The 27,510-nt window shown below is 42.3% G+C and overlaps 1 protein-coding gene across 1 annotated transcript in view; it reads left to right on the top strand.

Annotated features, from left to right (window-relative positions):
• The window catches only part of grin3a (glutamate receptor, ionotropic, N-methyl-D-aspartate 3A), a 163,718-nt gene extending 141,623 nt beyond the window's left edge, over positions 1-22,095 (top strand). Inside the window, exons 7-9 of the mRNA XM_052019968.1 lie at positions 15,065-15,229; positions 17,938-18,011; positions 21,064-22,095. Coding sequence (XP_051875928.1) covers positions 15,065-15,229; positions 17,938-18,011; positions 21,064-21,400 — 576 coding nt within the window. The 3' untranslated portion in view covers positions 21,401-22,095. The remainder of the gene's footprint in view (positions 1-15,064; positions 15,230-17,937; positions 18,012-21,063) is intronic.
• Positions 22,096-27,510: the final 5,415 nt, after the last annotated feature.

The raw sequence follows: 27,510 nt of genomic DNA, 5'->3' as shown, positions 1-27,510 counted from the left end.
TCAGCGAGGAGGCACAGGTGAGTCGCAGGTAAGAACAGGTTAGGTTTTTTATAGTAGTTAATTAAAAAGGCATCAAATTATAACTAATTAAATAAAGTAGGGATTGAGGATCAGGTGATGTGTTGCAGCTGCATGATGTGAGAGCTGGTGGATCCCATTGTGGTTCCTGGTGTCCACATCTGCAGCAAGTGTTGGTTGCTCGAGGAACTCAGGCTCAAAGTTGATGTCCTGGAATCTGAGCTTCAAACACTGCGATGCATCAGAAAGGGGGAAAGTCACCTGGACACTGTTTTCAGGAGGCAGTCACACCCATTAGATTAACTACTTCAAATTCGGTCTGCGGTCAAGGACAAGAGGGTGTGACTGTGAGTGAGACAGGTAGGGGGATCCAAGAGGTAGTGCTGGAGGAGCCTCAGCCCTTGAGCTTGTCCAACAGGTCTGAGATTCGTGCTCCCTGTGCAGATGAGAGTGGGGGCTATAGGAAGGATGAGCAACTGAACCATGGCACTGTGGTTCAGGTAGCCATTCAAGAGGGGGGAGAGAAAAGAAATGTAGTTGTGATTGAGGATAGTATAGTCCAGGGAATGGACACAATTCTCTGTTGCAAGGATCGAGAGTCCCAAAGGCTGTGTTGCCTGTCCGGTGCCCAGGTTCGGGACATCTCATCTGACCTCCTGATGATTTTGGAATGGGAGGGGAAAGATCCAGTTGTCATGGTCCATGGGGGTATCAACGACATAGGTAGAACAAGGAAAGAGGTTCTGCTGAGGGAATTTGAGCAGCTAGGGACTACATTAAAAAGCAGAACCAATAAGGTAATAATCTCTGGATTGCTACTTGAGTCACATGCAAATTGGCACAGGGTAAATCAGATCAGAGAGTTAAATGTGTGGCTCAATGATAGGTGTGGGAGAAGTGGGTATGAATTTGTGGGATATTGGCACCAGTATTGGGGAAGGAGGGAGCTATTCCGATGGGACGGACTTCACCTGAACCGCGCTGGGGCCAGGGTCCTGGCGAATCACATAACTAGGGCTGTAGATGGGGCTTTAAACTAAATACTAGGGGGGTGGGTTCAACAGATTGGAAAAGTATGGATAAAGTAAAAGGGAAGGAGAGTGCAGGAGAGGTTACTGAAGTCTCCAGAATAAAGAATAAGATAGGAAGTTTCGAAAGGGATAAGAATTTAACTTCAGGCAAGCTGGAGACAAATTTGACAAGCGGTGTGGCAAGTACAGGACTGAAAGTGAGGTTTCAAGGTACTTGGAAGCACATGATAAAATAGGCCGAAGTCAGCATGGCTCCCTCAATGGGAGATCTTGCCTGACAAATCTGTTGGAATTCTTTGAGGAAGTAACAAGTAGGAGAGACAAAGGAGAGTCAGTGGATGTTGTTTACTTGGATTTTCAGAAGGCCTTTGACAACGTGCCGCATTTGAGGTTGCTGAAGAAGATAGGAGCCCATGATGTTACAGGAAAGGTACTAGCATGGATAGAAGATTGGCTGACTGGCAGAAGGCAAAGAGTGGGAATGAAGGGGGCCTTTTCTGGTTGGCTACTGGTGTTCCTCACGTTATATGTTAATGATCTGGATGACGGAATTGATGGCTTTGTGGCCAAGTTTGTGGATGATACAAAAATAGGTGAAGGGGCAGGTAGTGGTGAGGAAGCAGGGAGTCTGCAGAAGGACTTGGACAGGTTGAGACAATGGGCAAAGAAGTGGCAGATGGAATACAGCATAGGGAAGTGTACGGTCGTGCACTTTGGTAGAAGGAATAAAAGCGTAGACTATTTTCTAAATGGAGAACGAATTTAGAAATTGGAGGTGCAAAGGGACTTAGGAGTCCTCATGCAGGATTCCCTGAAGGTTAACTTGCAGGTTGAATCAGTAGTAAGGAAGGCAAATGCAATGTTAGCATTCATTTCAAGAGGACTAGAATATAAAAGCAAGAATGTAATGCTGAGGCTTTATTAGGCATTGGTCAGACCACATTTGGAGTATTGTGAGCAGTTTTGGGCCCCATATCTAAGGTAGGATGTGCTGGCATTGGAGAGGGTCGAGAGGAGGTTTACAAGAATGATCCTGGGAATGAAAGGGTTAATGTATGAAGAGTGATGGTTCTGGGCCTGTACTCGCTAGCGTTTAGGATGTTTCCAGTAGTGGGAGAGTCTAGGACCAGAGGACACAGCCTCGGAATAGAAGGACGTCCCTTTAGAACAGAGATGAGAAGGAATTTCTTTAGTCAGAGGGTGGTGAATCTGTGGAATTCATTGCCACAGATGGCTGTGGAGGCCAAGTCATTGGGTATATTTAAAGTGGAGGTTGATAGGTTCCAGATTAGTAAGGGCATCAAAAGTGATGGGAGAAGGCAAGAGAATGGGGTTGAGAGGGAAAAATAAATCAGCCATGATCGAATGGTGGAGCAGACTCGATGGGCCAAATGGCCTAATTCTGCTTCTACGTCTTATGGTTTTAAATTCCATTCAGGAACTCACAGCAAGTGAAGCACCTCTGCCAGTGTGCAGCAAGTAACATTGATGTCTCAGAAATGCCTGGCAATGACTTTCTCCAACAAGAGAGAGTCCAAGTACCTTGACATTCAGTCACATTATCATCACCAAATCCCCCACTGTCAACATCCTAGAGGATCACTAGTGACCAGAAGCTCAAATGGACCAAATACGTAATTAATGTGGCTACAAGAGCAGATCAGAGGCTTGGCATCCTGTGATGAGTGAGTCATCTTCCAACCACCAAGGTCTTTCCACCATCTATTAAGCAAAGGTTAACAGTGTAATGGAACTGTTTCCACTTGTCTAGGATGTGCAGCTCCATCAACACCCATAGTGCCCAGCAGAAAGCAGTCCACTTGATCGGAATTCCATCAACCATTCTCAATATTCATTCCTCACAATGGTGTCCCATGGCTATAGCGTGTATATCCTGCAAGCCACACTACAGTTGCTCATCCCAGCTATTCTAACAGCACCTCTAAACCACCAAGAAGGGGAAGGGTAGCAGATACATGAAAACGCCACCATCCGCAGATCCGTCCCTAAGTCAGGCACCAACCTAACTTGGAAATATACGGCTTTTCCTTTATGGTCACTGGGTCTAAATCCTGGAACTTCCTTCCTAACTACAAGAGAACCTTCATGGAAGGACTGTAGTGATTGAAGAAGGCAGTTCAACACCACTTTCTCCAGTGCAATTAGGGATGGACAATAAATGCTCACATTTGCCAGCAATTCCCACATTCTAAAAATGAGTGAAGAATAAATCAACCTTGAACTAGCTCAGTCAGCCTTATCATCTACCCAGCCTCAATTTCTTACATTCCTAACAAAACTGAAAGGGTTTGGGCTACCTTCATGGTCTTGGTATCCCAACACTGTGCCACATATCTCGGATGCCCCAATTGCGTGCCCTTATTTTCCTTGTGCCCCGGGCTGGAACCCAGGCTCTGTGACACTTACATGGATCTGGCCTGAGTGACAGATAATCCACAGCTCCACGACTGCTAGTATCAAGATTCACTTTGTTTCCAGCATGGTTGCACTTCATAAAAGAGAAGTTTCACTAAACCCCTGAGAGTTCTCAGCAATTCTGCTCATACACAAGAGCTTCAGGAAGGTTTGTTTACACCTGATTAAAACAAAGGGAAGCAAGGGTTGCAAATGCTCAGGGACCTCACGTCAAGACAGACTAAAAGGATGTGTATTAGTCCGTGAAAGTCAAAGACTGATTTATCCTTAGAATAAAGTGTGGTTTTAGCCATCACAACTCATTAAATGAAACTCAGCCAGCCTGAATTAAACCTAAAGAATTGCGAAGTATTTAATGGACTGTTTGGAATTTCTGACAGGCACAGCCTGTGCTCAATGCCAGCAAAGACATTTTGTAGCGAGGCAAGCACGTTTCAAAATTAATTATACAGCATTCACTACCACTGTACAGATGGGATTTTAAGAGCAGAATCAAACATCGGAATTAAGCTTCATCAGATTGCAATTGGAAATCAATTTGAAATTGCAGTCTCCAGTCTGCTGAAAAGCGAAATGTGGATGCAACACCCTCATTACAGAGATGTGAGGATATAATTTGTACTCACAATTCAATGAACCATTGCTGTATTACTGGAAGTGGTACTTTTCAGATAAGAAATCAATCTCTTCCCCCCTCCACATGTTCCTGTGGATGGAAATGATCCCAGGGGCACTCTGTGATGATGTAGGTTCCTCCAGATTTGCCCACCAACATGCACCATTTTCTCACAATAAAAATAAAAATCAACTGGTTACTACCTCATATACTTGTGGGAACTTGTCATGCAGAAGTTGCTTGCTCTGTTCATGTTATCTTACCACTGTAGTTATGTCAAAAGCAAATAATTGGCTGTCAAGCACTCTAAGATATTGCCAAGCTAAAAAAATCACGGCATAAATAAATGCCTAGAAATTATAGATATGGTACCAAGTGAGTTTGATTACTCAATTACATCCATCCTTGTTATTTACAGATTTGGGATGAATAGAGGTTCAGGGCCATTTGGAAGTAGAGTAAAATAATCAAACATCCCAGAAGCTACATTTTCCCATTTTTAATGGCCCCCTGTGGTGTGTTTTGTTGTTAAAATCCATGGAAACACAACCCTGGAAGGTTATAAAATGGGTTCTCAGGCAACCATTTATTCTACACTCTTCCATAAAGTGAAGACATGAGATGAGATGTAGACATCACTGACAGAAACGCATTTAATGCCAATCCCCTAATTTCCCTTGAGAAGATGCTGGGGAACCAACATCTTAAACCCTTGAAGTTTTGGAATGAAGGTTCTCCAACAGTACTGCTGGGTAGGGGATTTGGGGATTTTGACCCAGCCACAAATTGAAGAATCAGCCATGTATTTCCAAAGTAGGATGCTATATGATTTTTGGAAATGACAGGTGGTCATGACAGGCAATTGCCAGAGTATCCTTGATGACTAAATGCATAGTATGGTGTAGATAGATGGTGCATTATGGAGCCATGGTGCACCACTAGTGGTAGGAAGGAGTATTTAAGGTAGAGTACTCCATTACACTGTCAGTCAAGATACTAATGTAATTAAGAGGCCTGAATTAAAGACATGGTGATACAGGTGCAAATTTCATCATGGCAGTTAATTATCAAAGTCAAACTCAAGTTTGTTGTCACATAAGACCATCCGACCTTAGGACATAGGAGCAGAATTAGGCCATTCAGCCCATTAAGTCTGCTCTGCCATTCAATCATGGCTGATTTATTTTTCCCTCTCAACCACATTCTCCTGCCTTCTCCCTGTAACCTTTGATGCCCTTACTGATCAGGAACCTATCAACCTCTGCTTTAAATATCCCCAATGACATGGCATCTACAGCTGTCCGTAGCAATGAATTCCACAGATTCACCACCCTCAGGGTAAATAATTTCCTCCTCCTCTCAATTCTAAAGGGATATCCTTCTATTCTTAGACTCTCCACTACTGGAAACATCCTCTCCACATCCACTCTATACAGGCCTCTCATTATTCGGTAGTTTTAAATGAGATCCCCCTCATTCTTCTGAACTCCAGCGAGTACAGGCCCAGAGCCATCAAACACTACTCATATGTTAACCCTTTCACCCCTGGGATCATTCTCGTAAGCCTCCTCTGGACCCTCTCCAATGCCAGCACATCCTTCCTTTGATATAGGGCCCAAAACTGCTCACAATACTCCAAATGTGGTCTGACCAAGGCCTTATAAAGCTTCAGCATTACATCCTTGCTTTTGTATTCTAGTCTTCTCAAAATGAATGCTAACATTGCATGTGCCTTCCTTACTACCGACTCAGCCTGCAAGTTAACCTTTAGGGAATCCTGCACTTGGACTCTCAAGTCTCTTTGCACCTCCGATTTCTGAATTCTCTCCCCATTTAGAAAATAGTCTACGCCTTTATTCCTTCTACCAAAGTGCATGACCGTACACTTCCCTATGCTGTATTCCATCTGCCACTTCTTTGCCCATTCTCCCAACCTGTCCAAATCATAGAATATGATCATAGAACAGTACAGCACAATACAGGTCCTTCGCCCACAATGTTGTGCCAACCTTTAAACCTCGCCTAAGACTATCTAACCCCTTCCTCCCACATATCCCTCTATTTTAAATTCCTCCATATGCTTATCTAGCAATCTCCTGAATTTGACCAATGTACCTGCCTCCACCACCACCCCAGGCAGCGCATTCCATGCCCCAACCACTCTCTGGGTAAAAAACCTTCCTCTGGTATCTCCCTTGAACTTCCCACCCATTACTTTAAAGCCATGCCCTCTTGTATTGAGCATTGGTGCCCTGGGAAAGAGGCGCTGGCTGCCTACTCTATCTATTCCTCTTAATATTTTATACACCTCTGTCATGTCTCCTCTCATCCTCCTTCTCTCCAAAGAGTAAAGCCCTAGCTCCCTTAGTCTCTCCTCACAATGCACGCTCTCTAAACCAGGCAGCATCCTGGTAAATCTCCTCTGCACCCTTTCCAACGCTTCCACATCCTTCCTATAATGAGGTGACCAGAACTGGATACAGTACTCTAAGTGTGGTCTAACCAGAGTTTTGTTTGAGCTGCATCATTACCTCGTGGCTCTTAAACTCGATCCCACGACTTATGAATGCTAATATCCCATAAGCTTTCTTAACTACCCTATCCACCTGTGAGGCAACTTTCAGGGATCTGTGGATATGAACCCCCAGATCCCTCTGCTCCTCCACACTACCCAGAATCCTGCCATTAACTTTGTTCAAGTTCAAGTTACTTTATTGTCATTCATCCATGCTATAAAAACACATGGCGGAATGAAATGTCGTTTCCCCCAGACTCACACAACAGAGGACATACATAGAACAGAAGACATACAACAAACACAAACAAAAAACAAAAACACAAAAAAAGTGCAAGTATAAATAGTGCAAAAAAACAGTATATACAAAATACAAATTTAGTGCAGAGTTAGTGCAAATCCGAGTTGGACAAGAGAAATACAAGCTCAGTGTGTTGTACTTATTGTATAAACATGTTCAGCAGCAGCCAAAGTTCTTATACGCCATTGTGCAAACCGGAGCTTTTGACACGGCATTTGTCTACCAGGGTATTCAGGAGCCTGACAGCCTGGGGGAAACGACTGTTGTGCAATCTAGTAGTTCTGGCCCGAATGCTCCGGTACCGCTTGCCAGATGGCAGTGGGACAAATAGGTCGTGGGAGGGATGAGAAGGGTCGTCTATAGTTCTACAAACCTTACATGTGCATCGTGTATTGTAAATATCCGAGATGGAGGGAAGAGGTACTCCAATGATCTTTGTCACTGTACTCGCAATTCTCTGCAAAGACTTACGGTCAGAGATGTTAAGGTTACCGTACCAGGCAGAGATACAGCTGGTCAGGACACTCTCAATGGTACCCCTGTAGAATGTAGTGAGGGTGGTGGAGGGCAGGTTTGCTCTTTTCAGCTGCCGTAAAAAGTGGAGACGCTGCTGTGCCTTCTTGGTGAGGGAAGAGATGTTCGTTGACCAGGACAGGTCGTCTGCTATATGTATTCCCAAGAACTTATAACAGCTGACTCTCTGTACAATGATGCCATTGATGCACAGGGGTAAGTGGTCAGCCTGAGCCTTTCTAAAATCCACAATCATCTCTCTTGTTTTTTCCACATTCAAGGAGAGATTGTTGACTGAGCACCAATCTGCCAGCCTCGCCACCTCCTCTCTGTAAGCTGTTTCATCATTCCTGCTGATGAGGCCCACCACTGTTGTATCATCAGCAAACTTGATGATATGGTACTTTGTACTCCGCCTTGGAGTTTGTCCTTCCAAAGTGTACCACCTCACACTTCTCCGGATTGAACTCCATCTGCCACTTCTCAGCCCAGCTCTGCATCCTATCAATGTCCCTCTGCAATCTTCGACAATCCTCCACACTATCCACGACACCACCAACCTTTGTGTTGTCTGCAAACTTGCCAACCCACCCTTCTACCCCTTCATCCAAGTCATTAATAAAAATCATGAAAAGCAGAGGTCCCAGAACCGATCCTTGTGGGATACCACTAGTCACAACCCTCCAATCTGAATGCACTCCCTCCACCACAACCCTCTGCTTTCTACAGGCAAGCCAATTCTGAATCCACACGGCCAAGCTTCCCTGGATCCCATGCCCTCTGACCTTCTGAAGAAGCCTACCATGTGGAACCTTGTCAAATGCCTTACTAAAATCCATGTAGACCACATCTACTGCATTACCCTCATCAATCTGCCTGGTCAGCTCCTCAAAGAACACTATCGGGCTTGTGAGACATGATCTGCCCTTCACAAAGCCATGCTGGCTGTCCCTGATCAGACCATGATTCTCTAAATGCCCACAGATCCTATCTCTAAGAATCCTTTCCAACAACTTGCCCACCACAGACGTATGGTTCACTGGTCTATAATTCCCTGGACTATCCCTACTACCTTTTTTGAATAAGGGGACAACATTTGCCACCCTCCAATCCTCCGGTACCATTCCCATGGACAAGGACGACTCAAAGATCCTAGCCAAAGGCTCAGCAATCTCCTCCCTCGCCTTGCGGAGCAGCCTGGGGAATATTCCGTCAGGCCCAGGGGACTTAACTGTCCTAATATTTTCTAAAATCTCCAACTCATCCTCTTGATATCAACATGCTCTAGAACATTAACCTTACAAACACTGTCCTTAGCATCATCAAGACCCCTCCCCAAATCCTTCTGCAGACTCTCTGCTTCCGCAACACTACCTGCCTCTCCACCTATCTTTGTATCATCTGCAAACTTGGCCACAAAGCCAACAATTCCGTCATCTACATCATCAACATATGATGTGAAAAGTAGCAGACCCAACACCAACCCCTGCGGAACACCACTAGTCACCGGTAGCCAACTAGAAAAGGCCCCCTTTATTCCCACTCTTTGCCTTCTGCCAGTCAGCCAACCTTCTATCCATGTAATACCAGTCCTGTAATACCATGGGCTCCTATCTTGTTTAGCAGCCTCATGTGCCGCACCTTGTCAAAGGCCTTCTGAAAATCCAAGTAAACAACATCCACTGACTCTCCTTTGTCTACCCTACTTGTTACTTCCTCAAAGAATTCCAACAGATTTGTCAGGCAAGATCTCCCCTGAAGGAAACCATGCTGACTTTGGCCTATTTTATCTTGTGCTTCCAGGTACCCTGAAACCTCATCCTTAATAATGGACTCTAAAATCTTACCAACCACTGAAGTCAGGCTAACCGGCCTACAATTTCCTGTCTTTTGCCTCCCTCCCTTGTTAAAGAATGAAGTGACACTTGCAATTTTCCAGTCCTCCAGAACCACTTTTGACTGTAGTGATTCTTGAAAGATCACTACTAATGCCTCCACAATCTCTTCAGCTACCTCCTTCAGAACCCTGGGGTATAGTCCACCTGGTCCAGGTGACTTATCCACTTTCAGACCTTTCAGCTTCCCAAGCACCTTCTCTTTAGTAATAGCAACGACAATCACTTCTGCCCCCTCACTCTCTCGAGCTTCTGGCATATTACTGGTGTCTTCCACAGTGAAGACTGACACAAAATACTTATTCTGTTCACCCGCCATCTCTTTGTTCCCCATTACTACTTCACCAGCATAATTTCCAGCAGTCCGATGTCCACTCTTCCCTCTCTTTTACTCTTTATATATCTGAAAAAAACTTTTGGTATCCTCTTTTATATTATTGGCTAGCTTACCTTCATGTTTCATCTTTTCTCCCCTTATTGCTTTTTTAGTTGCCTTCTGTTGATTCTTAAAAGCTCAGAATCAGGTTTATTATCACTGACATATATCGTGAAATTTGTTGTTTTGTGGCAGCAGTACAGTGCAAGACATAAAGACATGAAGATTACTGTAAGTTACAAAAACAAGTAAATGGTGCAAAAGAAGAATAACAAGGTAGTGTTCATGGGTTCAAAGCTTCCCAATCCTCTAGCTTCCCGCTAGTTTTTGCAATATTGTATGCCTTCTCTTTTGCTTTTATGCTGCCTTTGACTTCCCTTGTCAGCCACGGTTGCCTCATCCTCCTTGTAGAATGCTTCTTCTTCTTTGGGATGAACTGATCCTGCATCTTCCGAATTACTCCCCGAAACTCCTGCCATTGCTGCTCTACCGTCATTCCTGCTAGGGTCCCCTTCCAATCAGCTTTGGCCAGCTCCTCTCTCATGCCTCTGTAGTTACGTTTACTCAACTGTAATACTGATAGATCCAATTTTAGCTTCTCCCTCTCAAACTGTAGAGTGGATTCTATCATATTATGATCACTGCCTCCAAAGGATTCCTTTACATTAAGCTCCCTGATCAAATCTGGTTCATTGCACAATACCAAATCCAGAATTGCCTTTTCCCTAGTAGGCTCGACCACAAGATGCTCTAAAAAGTTATCTTATAGGCATTCTACAAATTATTTCTCTTGGGATCCAGTGCCAACCTGATTTTCCCAGTCCACCTACATATTGAAGTCCCCCATGACCACTGTAACATTACTTTTTTACATGGCTTTTCTGTCTCCTGTTGAAATTTGTACCCCACATCCTGGCTACTATTTGAAGGCCTGTATATAACTCCCATCAGGGTCTTTTTATCTTTGCAGTTCCTTAACTCTACCCACAAGGATTCTACATCTTCTGATCTGTTATCACTTCTTGCTGAGGATTTGATTTCATTTTTTACCAACAGAGCCATCCCCATCCCCTCTGCCCACCTGCCTGTCTTATCGATAGGTTGTGTATCCTTGGATATTCACAAGTACATGTATGCAGAGGGGCAACAAAATGCTTACTTGCAGCAGCATCACAGGCACACAGCATCATATAAGCAGCATTCACAAGAAAAACATAAATTAAGCATAAATTATACACAGATTTTACAAGAAAGAACACAATTAGAACAAAAAAAAATGAAGTCCATTTTAGTGCAAAGTGATCAAAGTGGTCACAATGTTGCTTAACTGTAGTGATTAGGTTTTCCAGTTGGTTCAGGAAGGTTGGTTGAAGGGAAGTAGCTGTTCTTGAACCTGTTGGTATGGGACTTAAGGCTTCTGTACCTCCTGCCCGACGGTAGCTGTGAAAAGATGGCATGGCCCGGATGGTGGGGATCTTTGATGATAGATGTTGGTTTCTTGAGGCAGCGCCTCCTATAGATACTACCAGTGGTGGGGAGGGATCTATCTGGAACTAGAAAGACATTAATGTTAAAAGCCCAGCAGGTTCACTAACACTCTGGGGGCTAGAAGTCTTCTGTCCTTACCTGGTTTGGCTTTTATGTGCCCCAAGATCCATAGTAATGTAGTTGACTTTTAAGGTCTGAAATGACCTAGTTGGTATTAGGGCAGTTAGTTCTAGCATTACTAGTGATGCCGTATCCTGTAATGAACAAAATAAATCTCCCCACAGCTGTAGGTTTCTGTGTTGCTGCAATGAAGCTTAGCCAAGCCAAGTTATCAGTGCAAATTGTTCTCATGCTGTGTACCCATGCTGGAATGCCTACTGCCAGTGCCCACACAATTGATCCAAATGGGAAACGGCATTCACTGATGTTTCTAACCCTCTCATCACACAATGGAAAGCTTGCTTCACCTCTTACTCAAGTGCTGAAGCATTGTAATGGTCGAGATTTTGTGTTGCCTTTCTGGGCTGTAAATTGTCACAGTGTCAGCAAATTTCTGAAGTCCAGTTGTGGAAGGACAATGAAAAGCCAGTCAGTGGACAGTGGATATAATGGGATGGAGTTTCCTTCCCCTGCCACTCAATCCCTATATTTCTTCACAGTCTCAGTAACATATGCCACACCTACCATAAACAGGCATGTTATTGTCAACAAACTGGACCCAAAAAAAACTGTCAATTTATGTCTCATTTCCTTTTAAATATAAACATTGAAGTTCCAAGCCATTTAACTATAAACCAGATATTTAGATATCAAGGGAGTCGAGATTATATGAGGTTATTACAGGAAAGTGGTGCTGAGATCAGTGGTGCTCAGCCATGATCTTATTAAATGGTGGAGGAGATGTGAGGGAACAGATGGCCTACTCCTACTTCTATTTCTCATACTGTCATGTTTATGCACATCGGGCATGGCAAACATTCAGTCAGGCAAGCCTTAAAGTTTTTCAAAGCAAAGTAATTTTGATGCTGGAAACACTCAGCAGATCAGGCAGCATCTGGGAAGAAAGAAACAGGGTTTCTTTAAGACTCTCTGGTAGATGACCTTTCATTCCAGATCATCACTCTGAAATGTTAACTCTTTTTCAGTTTTTTTTTGATGTAATGGTGCCAGAAAAATTGCACTTACAATAGAAGATTCAGAATAAGTGCAACTCCGAGCAAATTGTTAAAAATAGCAACTTCTCCCCACAGCCGACACCCCCCCCCCCCATCCCACACCAACTTCCTGCACCCCCAGAAAAAAATATTTTTTTTGCATGTAACACCCACAGGGACCTAATTTTACAACTACTTTGATCAATATTACTGCGGGAAGTTTTTGTATGTGGCTTCTGAGCCTGGGAGCAGAACACATACATGTTAAATATTGTGAAAAAACAGAGAGTAATTTTTTTTTGTCCAATGCACTCACACCCAAATTTCTTCTACCTTTTCTGCCAGATATTTGCTTTCTTCAATAGCAGGTGCTATTGCAAATATGTACACCCATTACCAATGCAAACAGCAAAATTAAATTCTGTTGCTGCACCGTTTCTTTGCACTGTATTTCTTTGCACTCTTTGACTTTAAAGCTGGCAGCTGTATCTCTGCATTAATTAATAGCTGTCATGCAAAATAATGTTCAGATATGGTCAGTGTAGAGAGCTTTTGCTGCCACCTTTAGTATAAACTGAAAAATACAACCAACAAACTGCAATTACAGTTTATATAGGCTGAAATAAGCCAAGGCATTGGTTCAAAATTGATTTTTCTTTGAAGTATTTTCATGCCAATTTCTATTCATATAACCACAATTCATGCATTTTCTTTCTATTTGATGAATTACCAATTATTCCTGCACCCAAGTGCATCTTAGCTCTAAGAATGCAAAGCTGATCTTTCAGACATAACGTCAAAATTTTCAAAGTCAAAGAGGCTCCTGAAAACAGGGCAGAGGAACAGGCAGAGGATATTTAGTTCCTTGAGCCTATCCATAGTCGGTATAAATGACAGTGGTGAGCGTGGGCAGATTGCCCCTGGCAGCATGTTCTAGCCCATTATGGTCTCAGCAGCAACACACCTGGTATATATCAGTATGTAGCGTGCTTGCCTTGACACCGAGGAGCAAAATACTTGCATTCAAACTGAAATGCAATTCACTGACAGCTAGGTGCTTTGAATGAGACTTTAAACCGTAGCTCCACCTACTCTCTTTAGTGGATGGATAAGATCCATGGTGCTATTTCACAGAACAGGGGAGGCATCCTCAGTGTCTTTCCCAATAATTGCTCCTCAAATAACCACCACCAAAACAGATGACCACATTGATGTTTGCGGAAGCTTTCTGTCCATAAATTGGATGTGGTATTCCCTGCATTACAACAGTGCTTATATTTCAAAGAATGCCATTGGCTGTGAAGCATTTAAGGATGTCTAGATGATTTGAAAAGTTCACTCCTTGCAAATTATTTCCTTTAAATAAGACCATGCATGTCTTCCTGCCTTTCTGCTTATTGTATGTTTTGGTCAACTTGTCTGCCTAATTCTGTTCTGCACTTATTTGTGATTCTACAGGTTCCATCTCTTTTGTCACGAACCAGCAACAAAAGAAACACACTGAGCATGATTCAGTGTTAAAAACTATTTTATTAATCACTACTTATGACGTAAAATAAAAGTAAAAATGTTAGTATGTTAGAATTCAAAAATGTTAAACTTGAACATTAACCCCAAAACTAAACTCTTCGTGTGTGTGTGACAAAGTCCCAAACTCCAAGTTCAGGAATGGTTCTTAAAATTCAGTTCCGCAAGCCATAAGGTGAAACATGAGCAAGGGCTTCTTCAACAACCACCGTTGTCTGAAGATAAGACGTAGATGTAGAGAAACAGAGAGAGAGTAATTACGAAGTCCAAATGTTCCACGATGGAACCCAAACGACACTTCAGTGTTTACTCGGTAGTGACTTCCTCACCCCGAAAAGCATCCGAATCGTGGTCGTCCACACGAATACCTGTTTCCTTCTCCAGGTCAGCAACAAAGTGAACTCCACCGGATTACTTCCAACTTCCATACATGGATTTCTAATGGCAGACACAGTTATTGTTTCTCATCCATCGATAGAGAACACTAGCAGGCTGGTGTCTCTCTCCCTTCTCTCTCTCTCTTCTGACTTCTTTACGTCCTTTACGTCCTTTATCTTCTATTGATGTAAGCACGCCCCTCTTTGTGCATTCCATTACAGTTATACAGTCTCTGCTTCCTGACTAAAGTGGGAGAGATATCAAACAGTACAGAAACAGGCCCTGTGGCCTATTGAGTCAATCCCAACCATCAAGCACCCATTTATGCTGTTCCCATTTTACTCTCCCCATATTACCATCAACCACCCCCACCCCCATATTCTACCATTCACCTACACAATTTTCAGTGGCCAATTGACCTACCAACTTGCAAATCTTTGGGATATGGGAGGAAACTGGAGCACTTGGGGAGAACCCACAGGGTCACAGGAGAACATGCAGACTCCACACAGACAGGACCAGAGGTCAGGACTGAACCAGAGCCACTGAATCTGTGAGGCAGCAGCTCCACCAGGGATGGAGCCAATTACATATTTTTATCGCATATTATCATATTTTACACAACCCTCTTAAATTTAGCCCACATGCTCTTTCAGCCACATATTGTTAAATAACTACCTCTATATTTAAAGCTCTGTGTATATGGGATGTGTTGGGGTGGTGGATTTTTGGGGCAGAAAATTAGTGCACAATGACAAACCTCATATATAAACTAAGGTTAGACATATAATGGTACAATCTCCTCTCTGTCCACAGACTTTGCAAATGGGTATCAAGCATTTCTCGGGTCTCTTTGTAATGCTTTGCATTGGCGTTGCTGGTTCCCTTTTTGCAACAGTTGGCGAGCACATCATCTATAGACTGGTACTTCCACGGATCAAGAGGAAGCCAAGACTGAAGTATTGGCTCCATACAAGCCAGGTATGCTCCAATGTAAATACAGCTGCCCAGAAGTAGGTTCCTGGTCAACATCACTCCACATACCATATATCGGCAACAGCACCTGGTATTCTGCCATTGACTTCAGTAGGACAGAATTTTAGAAGTGGACTATAGCTACTAACTGGGAGTGAATTTCTTGGCAAGCATTCCTTGTGCAGGTGTTCAGAAAAATGTTCATATCTTGTGTCTGTTTCCACAGTAGAAATCAGAAATGATATGGCTGTGATGAAATGATTGGATGAAATCCAACACCCTTAGAGAATCAAATTGAAGATTCTGTACAGTAATACTTTGATGAATTATTCTTTAGGTATCCAAAAAGCAAGTTTTGGGAACTTAAGTCATGGATACACTGGATAACCACAGTCAACAAATTATCAAGGGAGCACAAACAGGAGATGACTTTACCTGGGCTTGAATCAGAAATTAGATAAATTACACCTTGAATCCAAAAGGAAAATATTCTAAAATTATCAAGTCAAGGCATTCATCAGCGTATAATTTCACACCACCATCCCACCCAACACCCTTCCACCTAATGTGACACTATTGGAGTTTTTCCCAACCCTTTATGTCATTTACTGGTTAGAACATCTCTTAAACATTCTTTTTCTGCCCCCAGTTGAAAGCACTGATCATCATACGGTTCTGTTGTCAGATCAATCTGTTCCCAACTTTGGTGATATATTGGACCCCAGGTTGAGCTTCAGACCACATTGCTGAGATCTTCTATTTCCACCACTAGAACATCTCCTGACACAAGCTCTGCCTCAGCTCACCCAAGCCTTTGATAAGTCTCAAACTGGTGTAGTTTTGATGGCTTCCCTCATTCTATTTATCACAAGGTTATTCCAAAATCTGCTGCTGATAACCCAATGCACCCAACACTTTGTGCATTAGCTCACGGTTAAGGAATGGCTCCATTTTAGAGTTTTCTTTCCTATTTTCAAATTCCTTCATCACCTCCCCCATCAGTACCTCAATGCCTTCTTTCAACCATTTAACCCCTGAAAGATCCCTGCTTCTCTAATTCCAGCCTCTTGATCATCTTCAACTTTAGTTGCTCCACACTTGGCAGCCGTATCTTGAACTGGCAACTTGGTTCTGGAACTCCCTTTCTAAGCATCTCCCCTTCTCTTTCTTTCTTTGAGATTCTCCACTTTGCCCCAAGTGTTTGGAAGCTGGCTGCTGGACCTGGTCAATTATTCCCCAAAAGCCTTTGCACCAAATGGAAGACGCATGTCAGCGGTGTGAATTATAGAATCACGGAAACATACAGCACCGAAACAGCCCCTTTTGGCCCACCTCATTCATGCCGATCTTGATGCCTATCCACATTAATCCCACTTGCCCACATTAGGCCCATATCCCTCTACAGCTTTTTTTCTAAGTACATGTCCAAATGCCTTTTAAATATTATAAGTTGCATCTGCCTCCACCACCTTCTCTGGCTGCTTGTTCCAGATATTCACCATAGTGAAAATCTTACCCCTCAAATCTCCTTTAAATTTCTCCCCTCTCACCGTAAACCTGTGCCCTCTAGTTCTAGATTCCCCTGACCTGGGACAATGATTCTGACTTTCTATCCTGACTATGCCCCTCAAAATTTTATGAACCTCTATAAGATCACCCCTCAGCCTCTTACATTCCATTGAGAATAAACCCAGCCTATCCAATCTCTTCTGTAGTCCCTCCATTCCAGGCAACATCCTGGTGAACCATTCTCCAAAGCCTCCACATCCTTCCTATTGTATGGCAACCAGAACTGCCCACAATACTCCACATATGCCCTAACCAAAGTTTTATACAGCTGCAACATAATATGCCAACTCTTATACTTAATGCCTTGGCCTATGAACATACTGAATGCCTTTTCACTACCCTATACACCTGTGTCATCATTTTCAGGGAGCTATAGACTTGTGCCAAAAGGTCTCTCTGTACATCAACTGTCCTGAGGTCCCTGCCATTTATTCTATGTACCCTACCAGGATATGACCTCCCAAAGTGCATTACCTCACACTTGTCTGGATTAAATTCCATCTGCCACCGCTCTGCCGAGCTTTCCAGCTGATCTATGACCCACTATATCCTAAGACAACCTTCTTCACTATCTACGACTCCACCAACTTTTGCATCAACTGCGAACTTACTAATCATGCCACCTGTATAGTTCTGTGATGGAACAATCTCTGCTTGCCCTGTTCCAATAAAACTGAAGGAGCTCAATGCTGTCTGGGACAAAACACCCCCTTTAATTGGTGCCCCATTCATTCCCTCCCTCTACCACCGTGGCTGTAGTGTGTACCAATTACAAGATACACTGGAGCAACTCATTAAGGCTTCCTTGGCAGCACCTTCAAGTTGTCCATCTCTGCCATATAGAAAGACAATGTCATTGAATGGGAATGCTGCCTTCTGAAATTTTCTTTCCAAGTCATATTCTTCCCAGGCTTGGAACTATATCAATGGTTCTTTGTCAACTTACTCCCTACCATCAAGACTGTGCGAGTAACTTCACCAGAAGGACTGCAGCAGTCTAAAAATGTTGCTCATTATCACCTTCTCAAGGGCCATTAGTTTAGGCCAATAACCACTAACCATCAGAGTGTTGACCACATCCTCTGAGCGAATGAAAGGAAAGTCTAGATTCTAACCAGAACATGAAATGCTTCTGTGCTTTTCAGAGATTTCATCGTGCTTTGAATACATCCTTCAATGACGAAGAATTTCAGCACAAATTGAATCGACTGGAAAAGAGGTAAGAAAGCTTGGTGATATCAGTAGCACTGAGGCACTTGCATTTCTTTTCAATAGATGTGCTTTATGATGCAAATGAAGAAGTGGTAGGAGCCCACTTTACAATGGTAGTGAAGGTAGCATGTCAGTGATTTCCTGGCCTTTAACTTCAGTGGCTGGAGCTCTCTACGTGTGTGCCTTTATGTATGTTAACTGTCCGGAAACCACCATGCCCATTTCTGATATCTCCATCCAGCTCTCTGTCTATCTGATCTGTCTCATTGTTCAACCCCTTTATTTTTCTTCACCATTATCGGCTGTCCCTGGTAAGTAGGGTCTGGAGTTCCCTCCCAATGATCCTCCCTGTTTCACTCTACATTATTGAAGATGCTCAAAATTCACCTCTTTGTGCAAGCATTTGGCCACACCACCTCTCTTTCTTTGTTTTTCATGACTTTGTGAAGTATCTTGTGGGCTGTTTCTTCAATACTAAAGGTTTTATTTGAATGAAAATTGTCATTAATGCACAGCAGATAAGAAGTTGCGGGTTAAAAGTCTTTAAAATAATTAATGAGCTCTTCTGATGTGATCATCCATGTCAAGGATAGCCTCTCTTGTAAAGACATGTGAAGCTATCAAAATACTCAGTATACAGTTCTTAGCACATAGGAAAAGCAGATAAGATGAGATAAGATAAGATAAGATATCTTTATTAGTCACATGTACATCGAAACACACAGTGAAATACATCTTTTGCGTAGTGATTTTGGGGGGCAGCCCGCAAGTGTCGCCACGCTTCCGGCGCCAACATAGCATGCCCATAACTTCCTAACCTGTACATCTTTGGAAGGTGGGAGGAAACCGGAGCACCCAGAGGAAACCCACATAGACACAGGGAGAACGTACAAACTCCTTACAGACAGTGGCCGGATTTGAACCTGGGTCTCTGGCGCTGTAAAGCATTATGCTAACCACTATGCTACCGTACTGATGATTAAAATCGGAATGATTAAATAGAGAGGACTGGTTTTCTAGCTGTCAAGCATATATTACTCTTTGGGAGACTGGAATCACACTGGTTATATGAGTAATGAGCTATGATAAATTTATATGGAATTATTTGTTTTGAAAAAGACATTAAACCAACCAAATATAAGAGATTTAGAAACTTTTTAAAATAGGAACTTGAACAAGTGGGCTGGAATGTAATGCATTTTCAGCCAAGGATTGGTAGTGAACTGTTGGCGAACTGCAGTGGCAGGTCAGCCTGTTCCTGACTTTCATCAATGTACAATTCAGCAGAGAAGTCAGGAACAAGCTGGAGGCCAGTGAACAGCATACCTGACCTCCTGTTCCACTATTGGACTCCTGAGTTGAGGGTGGAGCTCCAACGTCCTGAGCTGGATGCACCTTACATCAGACCTTTCAACTTTACTCCAGGTTTAGCTCACGTACATTGTCCAACCTTGTTCGCTTGAATGAAGTTGCTAAATTTTATTGAAAAAACAAGTGCATGCAAGTGTGCTTTTATTATTATAATCTTAATTAATAATTAATTTCAAGTACTCAAAAGTGTTTGATGTCAATTTTTCTTTTTTTTAGAATACTTTCTGTCATTTAAATGCTTTAAAAATGTTTTTGAGTGTCTCCACTTATGACAGACATTTTAAAATTGTTTAAAGGCCTTTTGATAGCAGTAAAGTATCAGGACAGTCCATGGGCAGGCTCTCTGGATCCACCTTCTGAGACCTAGTCACTGTTTGCACAATCCATGGGACAGCCACGGCAATGAGGGCTCAAGGCAACAGAACACGCAGAGTCACAGAAATTAACTGCGGCTTTGAGAAAATTGCGGTGGGGGTGGGAGTGCAAGTGAGACAATGGGTGAGATCAATTATGACCTATATCAAAGACATAATTAATTGTAACTAACACCTTCCAGCTAAGCAACTCCCAAGTTTTCACATTAGTAGGGTCAACTTCTTGAGATGCGTCATTATAAAATTGTATTCTTTAACAATAATGGAAACAGAAATCTTCTCAGATCACACTTTTTTTCTCACTTCCTTGCAGATAGTTTTATATTTATCAAGGAGAATAAACACTAGCTTCAATATGTCATTTAACAATATTGACACGATCCTGATGATATTACGGGCCAATTCTAACTAAACAGACCTTTGAGGAGATGATCTTAGTTTTATAACCTGCTCATTTTCACTATCCCGTATAGTGGATGGAGAGTCGCACTGACTGGGATGTAGTTCCAGAGATCTATTGTCTCCTGTGTGACTCCCCTCTGCTACCTGAGTAAAAACTTACTCCAAATTACAAGACCAATACCTCAGTGGTGTAAACTGTTCTCCAATATTAGTAACAATACTCATATTTGTAAACAGACCTGTCTAGTGCAGAGTTATGTAACTTCAAGGTGTTTTCCTGTATGGAGGTTACAAAGTTGGTGTTCCATTTTCTCTATGAGTTTCAATCATTGAAGTTCCTCATGCATTTTTATATCAGGACAGAAAGAGAGTTTGTCGGGACATAATTCGTCATGTTATCCAATGGTTTTGTGCATACAGAAGAAAATATTGTAGAGTTAATTGGACTTCACTTTGTCACTACAGGAAATGCTATTTGCAGTTACATAATATTTTGCTTGCCTTGCCACAGTAAATGTTCCGAAATGTTGACAGTTACATTATAAGACAAAATTTGATTGAATGTTATATAAAGGGATATTGTGACGAAGAGTTAGAGGTTTTAAGCACCAGCTAAAGGAAGAGGGAGGAGGAGGGCAGGTTTAGAGAAGGGATTGTAGAATTTAGGGTTTTAGCTGTTGAAAGCAGAGCCATCAGTGGCGGCACTGTTAAGTCAGATGATCAAGTGGCCAGAATCGAAGGAACATGGATATATCAGAGGTTTGTGAAGCAGGAGGGGATTACAGAGATAGGGAGAGGTAAAACCCTTGTACTTATCACCTCGTGTGTGCAGCAATATTGTCAAATAATGCATCTCCTGTGGACACATCTCTCTGGTTTAGGTCTGATTCAAAACAAATGTTTCATTTTCAGGTGTAATGTAAGGAATAACCGGCAAGTTGTGTGGAACACAGCCACCCATGCAAGCTGGAACAAACAGAAATATATTTTCAAAGACGGTCAACAGCCTGAAATGAAATTGAAGACCTCCCAGGCTGAGGTTCCACCCTCACTGGCAAAAGAGCTGCCTCTGGCCATCAATTCCAACGGCAAACCTGAGCCACTTGTGAAAGCCAGGCAGTCGGTCATTCATGAGCTAACAGAACTAGAGCAGCAGATTCAGCTCATCAAACAAGAACTGCAAAAAGCAATGAATAGGAAAAATGAATTGGAAGAGTATCAGAGAACAGTCAAGAAAGCAGAACCGTAAAATAGGAACTGGTTAGAACACATGATGGCAAAAACTCTATTTTTTTCTGAACTTTCCCCTCTTTGTAGAGTTGTATTTGGCATAATAACCATGATACAAAGCCAGTTTCTCCCCAACAAATGCAGTCACTGCCCTGTGTAAGAGGAGGAAGCCAAAACTTGTATCAGAATACCAGTCTGGATTTTAATTTCTCTTATTTGACTCAAAAGACCCATAAACACCAAGGTTAGCAGAAGGGATCCAGAAGGGGAATTATATGGAGCTTGGTCACAAACGAGTGTTTAGTTAACCTGCATAATAGGTGCACCCTTTTCCAAAAGCTCTCAATCCCCAGCAGGTGATTAAAAAAATACAGCCAATATGATATTGGACTATTTTGCAAACACCATGGATTCTTTCCTGATTGTAACATTTGGTGAGCTTCGGTCTTGACAATGCACAATGCCGGAAATTTATAAGTTGGATCAGTGAAACCCATCTCTTTGGAGAACCACCAGTCAGGACTAATGAGTTCCCTTCAGACTTTGTATAGGATGTTGTACACTGGAAAGAATCAAAGCTTTAAATTATTGTGTAGCTTTTCATACAGACCTTCCTGATAGTCGGTGGGTGTGTGAATCTTTCCTGACACTCCTTCTATTGATGTTTTGTTGTCACGTTGTAAAGCGAAGAGGATATTCTTGGGAGTCATTAAATCATCGTGAAAAGTGTCAATTTGTAAATGGTTTTGAAAGTAAAGTCATGATTTGTATGAACACATTGTCTGCACAAATTCCCAACTTTCTCACAAACTTTATCTCTAATGACTAACTCTGACCATTACCAGAAGTGTTTGTATCTAACATATCCACTGCAGAAGGACGTGGACCTATTGAGCTGACCTGCTAGGAGACCTCCTCCCGTGGGAATGTTTGTCTCAGTCATTGTTCATTCTATGGGGACTGATTCCCTGTGAGAGCATCTTTTTTGGTGTTGATGCACCAGGGCAGGTTCCCCCAAGAGAATGATTTCTTGGAGTGTGTCTCCCATGGGACAGACTTCCCAGAAAGTGTAAGATAGACTCACTGGCATTATTCCACTAAGGGACTCACTCTTCAGAGAGTACTTTTGATTATCTTTTGGAAGGTTGCAGGAGTTTTAGTTGACTGTGTAATTCAGTGTATTTGCTGATTATGGTGCTAGAATTGCTGTCAGGAATTGGAAAACAGGCATTGACATTGCCTTTGTTTCCATCTGAAAACATTTGACCAGAAGAATAACATAGGACACCAAGAATGTGCCGGTCAGGTACATCTAGTGACTAAGAGAAAAGAAATGCAGTTTTTATCTTGATCTTCTTTTGAGTGGAGTCTCTGTTGTTGAATGATGTTATAAAACAATATACTTCTCTCCCGATTTTCACATCCTCAGCAGCAAATAAGTCCCATCAAAATAATCTCCTGGTTGTTTTACACCGTCTCAGAGAGTCAATTTAAGCCTGTACCACCACCCACCCCTCCACACCCAAAGAGTTAGAAAAGGTGGTAAGCATGAAGGTTGAGGAATATTTTAAAGCCCTGTGCGTTTTTGGAATCGGGCCATAACTATGTTGTCAGATGGTAGCTCTTTCAAGAATTTGATTTCATTTAGAGTTCTGGCCATTTGGATCTGATGTTTGAATTTGGCCACACATAAAGTTATGGAGACCAAGCATGGAAACAGGCCTTTCAACCCACCAAGTCTGCAAGGCCAATGAGCACCCATATTATTTCTCGCACTGATCCTACCTTAACCCACTTTATTCTCCCCACATTCCCAGCAATCTCCACCCCAGATTCTACCACACATCTACATGTTAGGACAATTTACAGTGGTCAATTAACCTAGCAATCCACACATTTTTGGAATGTGGGAGAAAGCTGGTGCACCAGAGGAAAGCTACACCATTAGAGGAAGAATGTGCAATCTCCACACAAGCAACACCTGAGATCAGGATCAAACACGAGTTGTTGGAGCTGTGAGGCAGCAAATCTACTAACTGTGCCACTGTGCCTCCCTGTAAGGTAAGGATTCTTTAATGTTCCACATGTGAATAAATTAGATGCACTTCCTTCGTCCTTTTCCAATTTGATTGAGCACATTCTATTCCTTCCTGGGATGATCAGTGAGATTACTTGTTGGATTTGTGGTAAGGTATTCCAAATGATTTTGAATGGTTCTTTCATTCCAGCTTTTTTTTGCCCCAAGACTCTAACACAGAGAGGTCATGAGAGATAAAATGTGCCCAGAAAAGGTTAGCAGCCTCAACAATTTCTCCAAGATTGTCTTTGAAACTAGTTGTTAGATGAAGATTAATTTCTATCCATTGAAGTTGTTGGTACGTGAGTACGTTGTGACTGTTATGGAAATGAGCAATGTTTGAAAGAACCGTCAGCCAGGGAATGGTGATGCCTTGGACTGATAAAGCTGCCTGTATGTCGTCCACTCCACTAAGTGGCAACCCACCACAAAGGTCACCAAACCAACAACTGAGCATCAAGAAATTACCTCCTGGTCAGCAGACCAACAAATGAAAATCTGTTGAATAGATACTCAGTTACTAAAACTCTCCTTGCTCACAGAAAAAGAAAGAAAGACATGAATTTATATAGCAGCAGATTGTGTACAGCAGTTTCCCCACAAACTGCAGCTATTAATAACCAGATAATCTATCTTTAGGTGTTGGTTGAGAGGTAACATTTGCTAGCACAATGGGAATAACTCACTAACTCGTCAAGAAAGAATGCATGTGCCATCTGAGAATACCTGCACTCTTGGATGAGTATTTGAAGTGTGGGAGTGTGCATCCACATATTGTATTAGGCACAAAGATGTAATGTGAATCTGTACAAATCTTCACATCTTCCTGCCTTCATGAAAGGAAATCCCATCTTTAAAATACTAAGACCAACTCATGTAATGCTCTATCTAACTACACTTCTGAGGAGATGCACCATGTGCTTTATTTTCCAGGTTGTTTATCCTGGTTTCACTTGTGTTTTTTACTCGATAGAAACTACAAGACTGTGGGCTTTATTCTGATCCATGTTTGTCTTCTGCAACCACCTTTGTGTTAGAGGTATCCAGCACCAGTGGGTACTCTTCATCTTGCACTATTAAAATAGCTAGGACAGGCTTCATCACCATTAAAGCACCTTAGACCCATCCATCATTCAAATAAGTAACCCAACCAGAAGCGGAGACACACATAGGAAGGCTGTGATAATACCTACCCCGCAAGAGCTTCCCACAATTCCCAGTGAAACATGCTCTCTTCGAAGGATACATGCATTTATCCAAAGTATGTGCATATCATGAAGATGCATGCATTCTTCCATTGCACTAAGCATACCATGTAGTAGTGGCTGCATGGAGTATTCCACTTCCAAAATTGAGATCTCTCGCCTTTCACAGGATCAAAATTCAGCAGCTGACTACAACATACAGCCATTTAGTGCAAGTGATGGTGGATGAATGCCTACTCTATTTTCTCTTCTGGATCCATAAACTGAAAGGACAAATGAGGGTAAAAGAACCTCAACGATTATGTTGGAGGAAAGAAATTGAACATCACAGACATATTGGTACAAGAACAAGGCCCCAGTCGAGTGGTCTGAAAATGTGAAGGATTGTTATGACACTGGGCCATTCAGAGATACAGAAGTGTTAAAGGAAGACATGTATTTTGTTTGCCTTTAATATCCCTTTAGGGGCATCCTCCAGTACTTTACACCAAACAAAGTACTTCCTGAACTGTGGTCACAATTGTAAAGCAGCAAGAACTGCAGATTATTAGTGCACAGCAAGCTCCCAATGTGATAATGACCAGATAATATGCCTTTAAGAAATGAGTGAGGTATTAATGTTGGCAAGAACTTAAGGCTCATAAAAGAAAACTTGAACAAATTCAGGGTGAGGAATGTCCTTTCACTATGCTGTTAAACCACCTCCAATGTGAAAGTTTATTAGCAACGGATCACTTTTTTTCTTCTTCGAAGTGCAATGTTCCTTAAGGTGGGTAAAGTGCCATGGTGAAGAATATTTGCCTATAATTAATTTGCATATTCACCTTTTTGCTTTGCATGATTGAGGGGGAGAAGGATTTGTGTGTAGTTCGGCAATCAGTCAGGGCTAATGAGGTTCAAGTCATCACAGGCAAATACCAGAAGGAATCGGATTGTGGAGAACAGACTGGATGGGGTTCAGTTTGGAGAAAGAAAGATAAATGAACGTTTACATTACTCCATTCCCAACCTCAGTACACCTCCAATGTAGCTTACACCAATGAATTATTCTTGAAGTGTAGTGCTGCAGGAAACGCAGCATCCAATTTGCACACAGAAATCTCCAACAAATAGCAATGTGGTAAGGATGAGGTAATATTTAAATGATGACACAAGAGACTGCAGATGATGGAATCTGGAACAAAAAAAAACTGCTAGAGAAACCCGGCAGATCGAGCAGCATCTGTGGGGGAAAGCAATTGTCAACATTTTGGGTCAAGATGCTGCATCAGGATAAAATGAGGTATTATTTAAATGATGTTGAGTGAGGGACAAGTATTCACCTTGTTAGCTTCCATGTACTTCATTAAACAATACAGTGGAATCTTTTCTACCCACATGAGAGAACGCTTGGTTTAAACCTTACCCCATGGATGCGAGGTTTAACAATGCAGCACTCTTTCGGTCTCACAGAACAACATAAGAACAGACTTTTGTACTCAAGTCCCTTAGAATAGGATTTGAACCCACAACCTTTAAACTCAGAAGCAAGAATCCCACCAACCCAGATATAATTAATACAAAATGGATGATACTGATTTTTTTTTTTGATTATGCACCTCACTGCTTAAGTTTCAAGGCAGGAAGATCAGCAGGACATGTAATGGATGGTTAGTTCAGTATCATTGTTGTACATTTCTCCCCAAAGTTATAACCCCATTCCACTGCCCTGATGTGTAAAGAGAAAGGAACTTACCCAGCTATTAGTTCACAAAACTGGAGATGTTCCATTCATCTTTTACATAGGTAATGATTGTTCAGAAGCTCTGCAAATTTGACTGCTACCTTGGGTTTTGTAACTCTGGATAATCACAGTTTTCCAACAGCAAACAACTCATTTGCTAGCATTATTGAATCTAGAGTTTCTGATAATTAAAATATTTACCATTTCATGTTTTGCTTTTAATATAAATCAATTTGCATGGATTTAAATATTTCATTCTTGGCCACCTTATTTATCTGTACCAAGTTATGTGGATGATTATTTTGGTCCCAGAACAAAATATTTGAATCTAATTTTGTCTTTGGACATTGGTGGAAATTGAGCAACAGTGAAGTGGCAGCCTGCTTTACAGCACTCCCCATTTTTATTTTTGTTGCTCTGGTCAACAAGAGGCACTTTCATCGGCAATCAGCCACTTAACTTTTCTTTGACGTGCACATCAGCTGCTTTACCAAGATGGTGCCTTATGAAGAACACAGGCTGCATCTTGGCCCCTTCTGAGGTCCTTTGGCATTTAAGGTATCCAGGTGAAACAGCAGCCCCCTTAATCTATCTGTGCTGGGTAAAACGAGTGATTGCCCTCAGCAGTTTGTCTTATATCCCTCTAAACCTTTAACCATAGAACCATAGAACCATACAGCACAAAACAGGCCCTTCGGCCCACCGTGTCGTGCCGTCCATCAGACCACCCTCACACTACCTAACCCCTTCCTCCTGCATATCCCTCTATATCACGTTCCTCCATATGCTTATCCAACAAGCTCTTGAACCTGTTCAATGTATCTGCCTCCACCACCACCCCAGGCAGTGCATTCCATGCACCAACCACTCTTTGGGTGAAAAACCTCCCTCTGACATCTCCCCTGAACCTCCCACCCATAACCTTAAAGCCATGACCTCTCGTCTTGAGCATTGGTGCCCTGGGAAGGAGGCGCTGACTGTCTACTCTATCTATTCCTCTCAATATTTTATATACCTCTATCATGTCTCCTCTCATCCTCCTCCTTTCCAGTGAATAAAGCCCTAGCACCTTAAGCCTCTCCTCATATTCAATACTCTCCAATCCAGGCAGCATCCTGGTAAAT

This window comes from Pristis pectinata, chromosome 7, assembly GCF_009764475.1.
Source record: "Pristis pectinata isolate sPriPec2 chromosome 7, sPriPec2.1.pri, whole genome shotgun sequence".
Classification (NCBI taxonomy): domain Eukaryota; kingdom Metazoa; phylum Chordata; class Chondrichthyes; order Rhinopristiformes; family Pristidae; genus Pristis; species Pristis pectinata.
The sequence above is the reverse complement of the archived record's forward strand: the minus strand, read 5'-3'. Positions and strand labels throughout refer to the sequence as shown.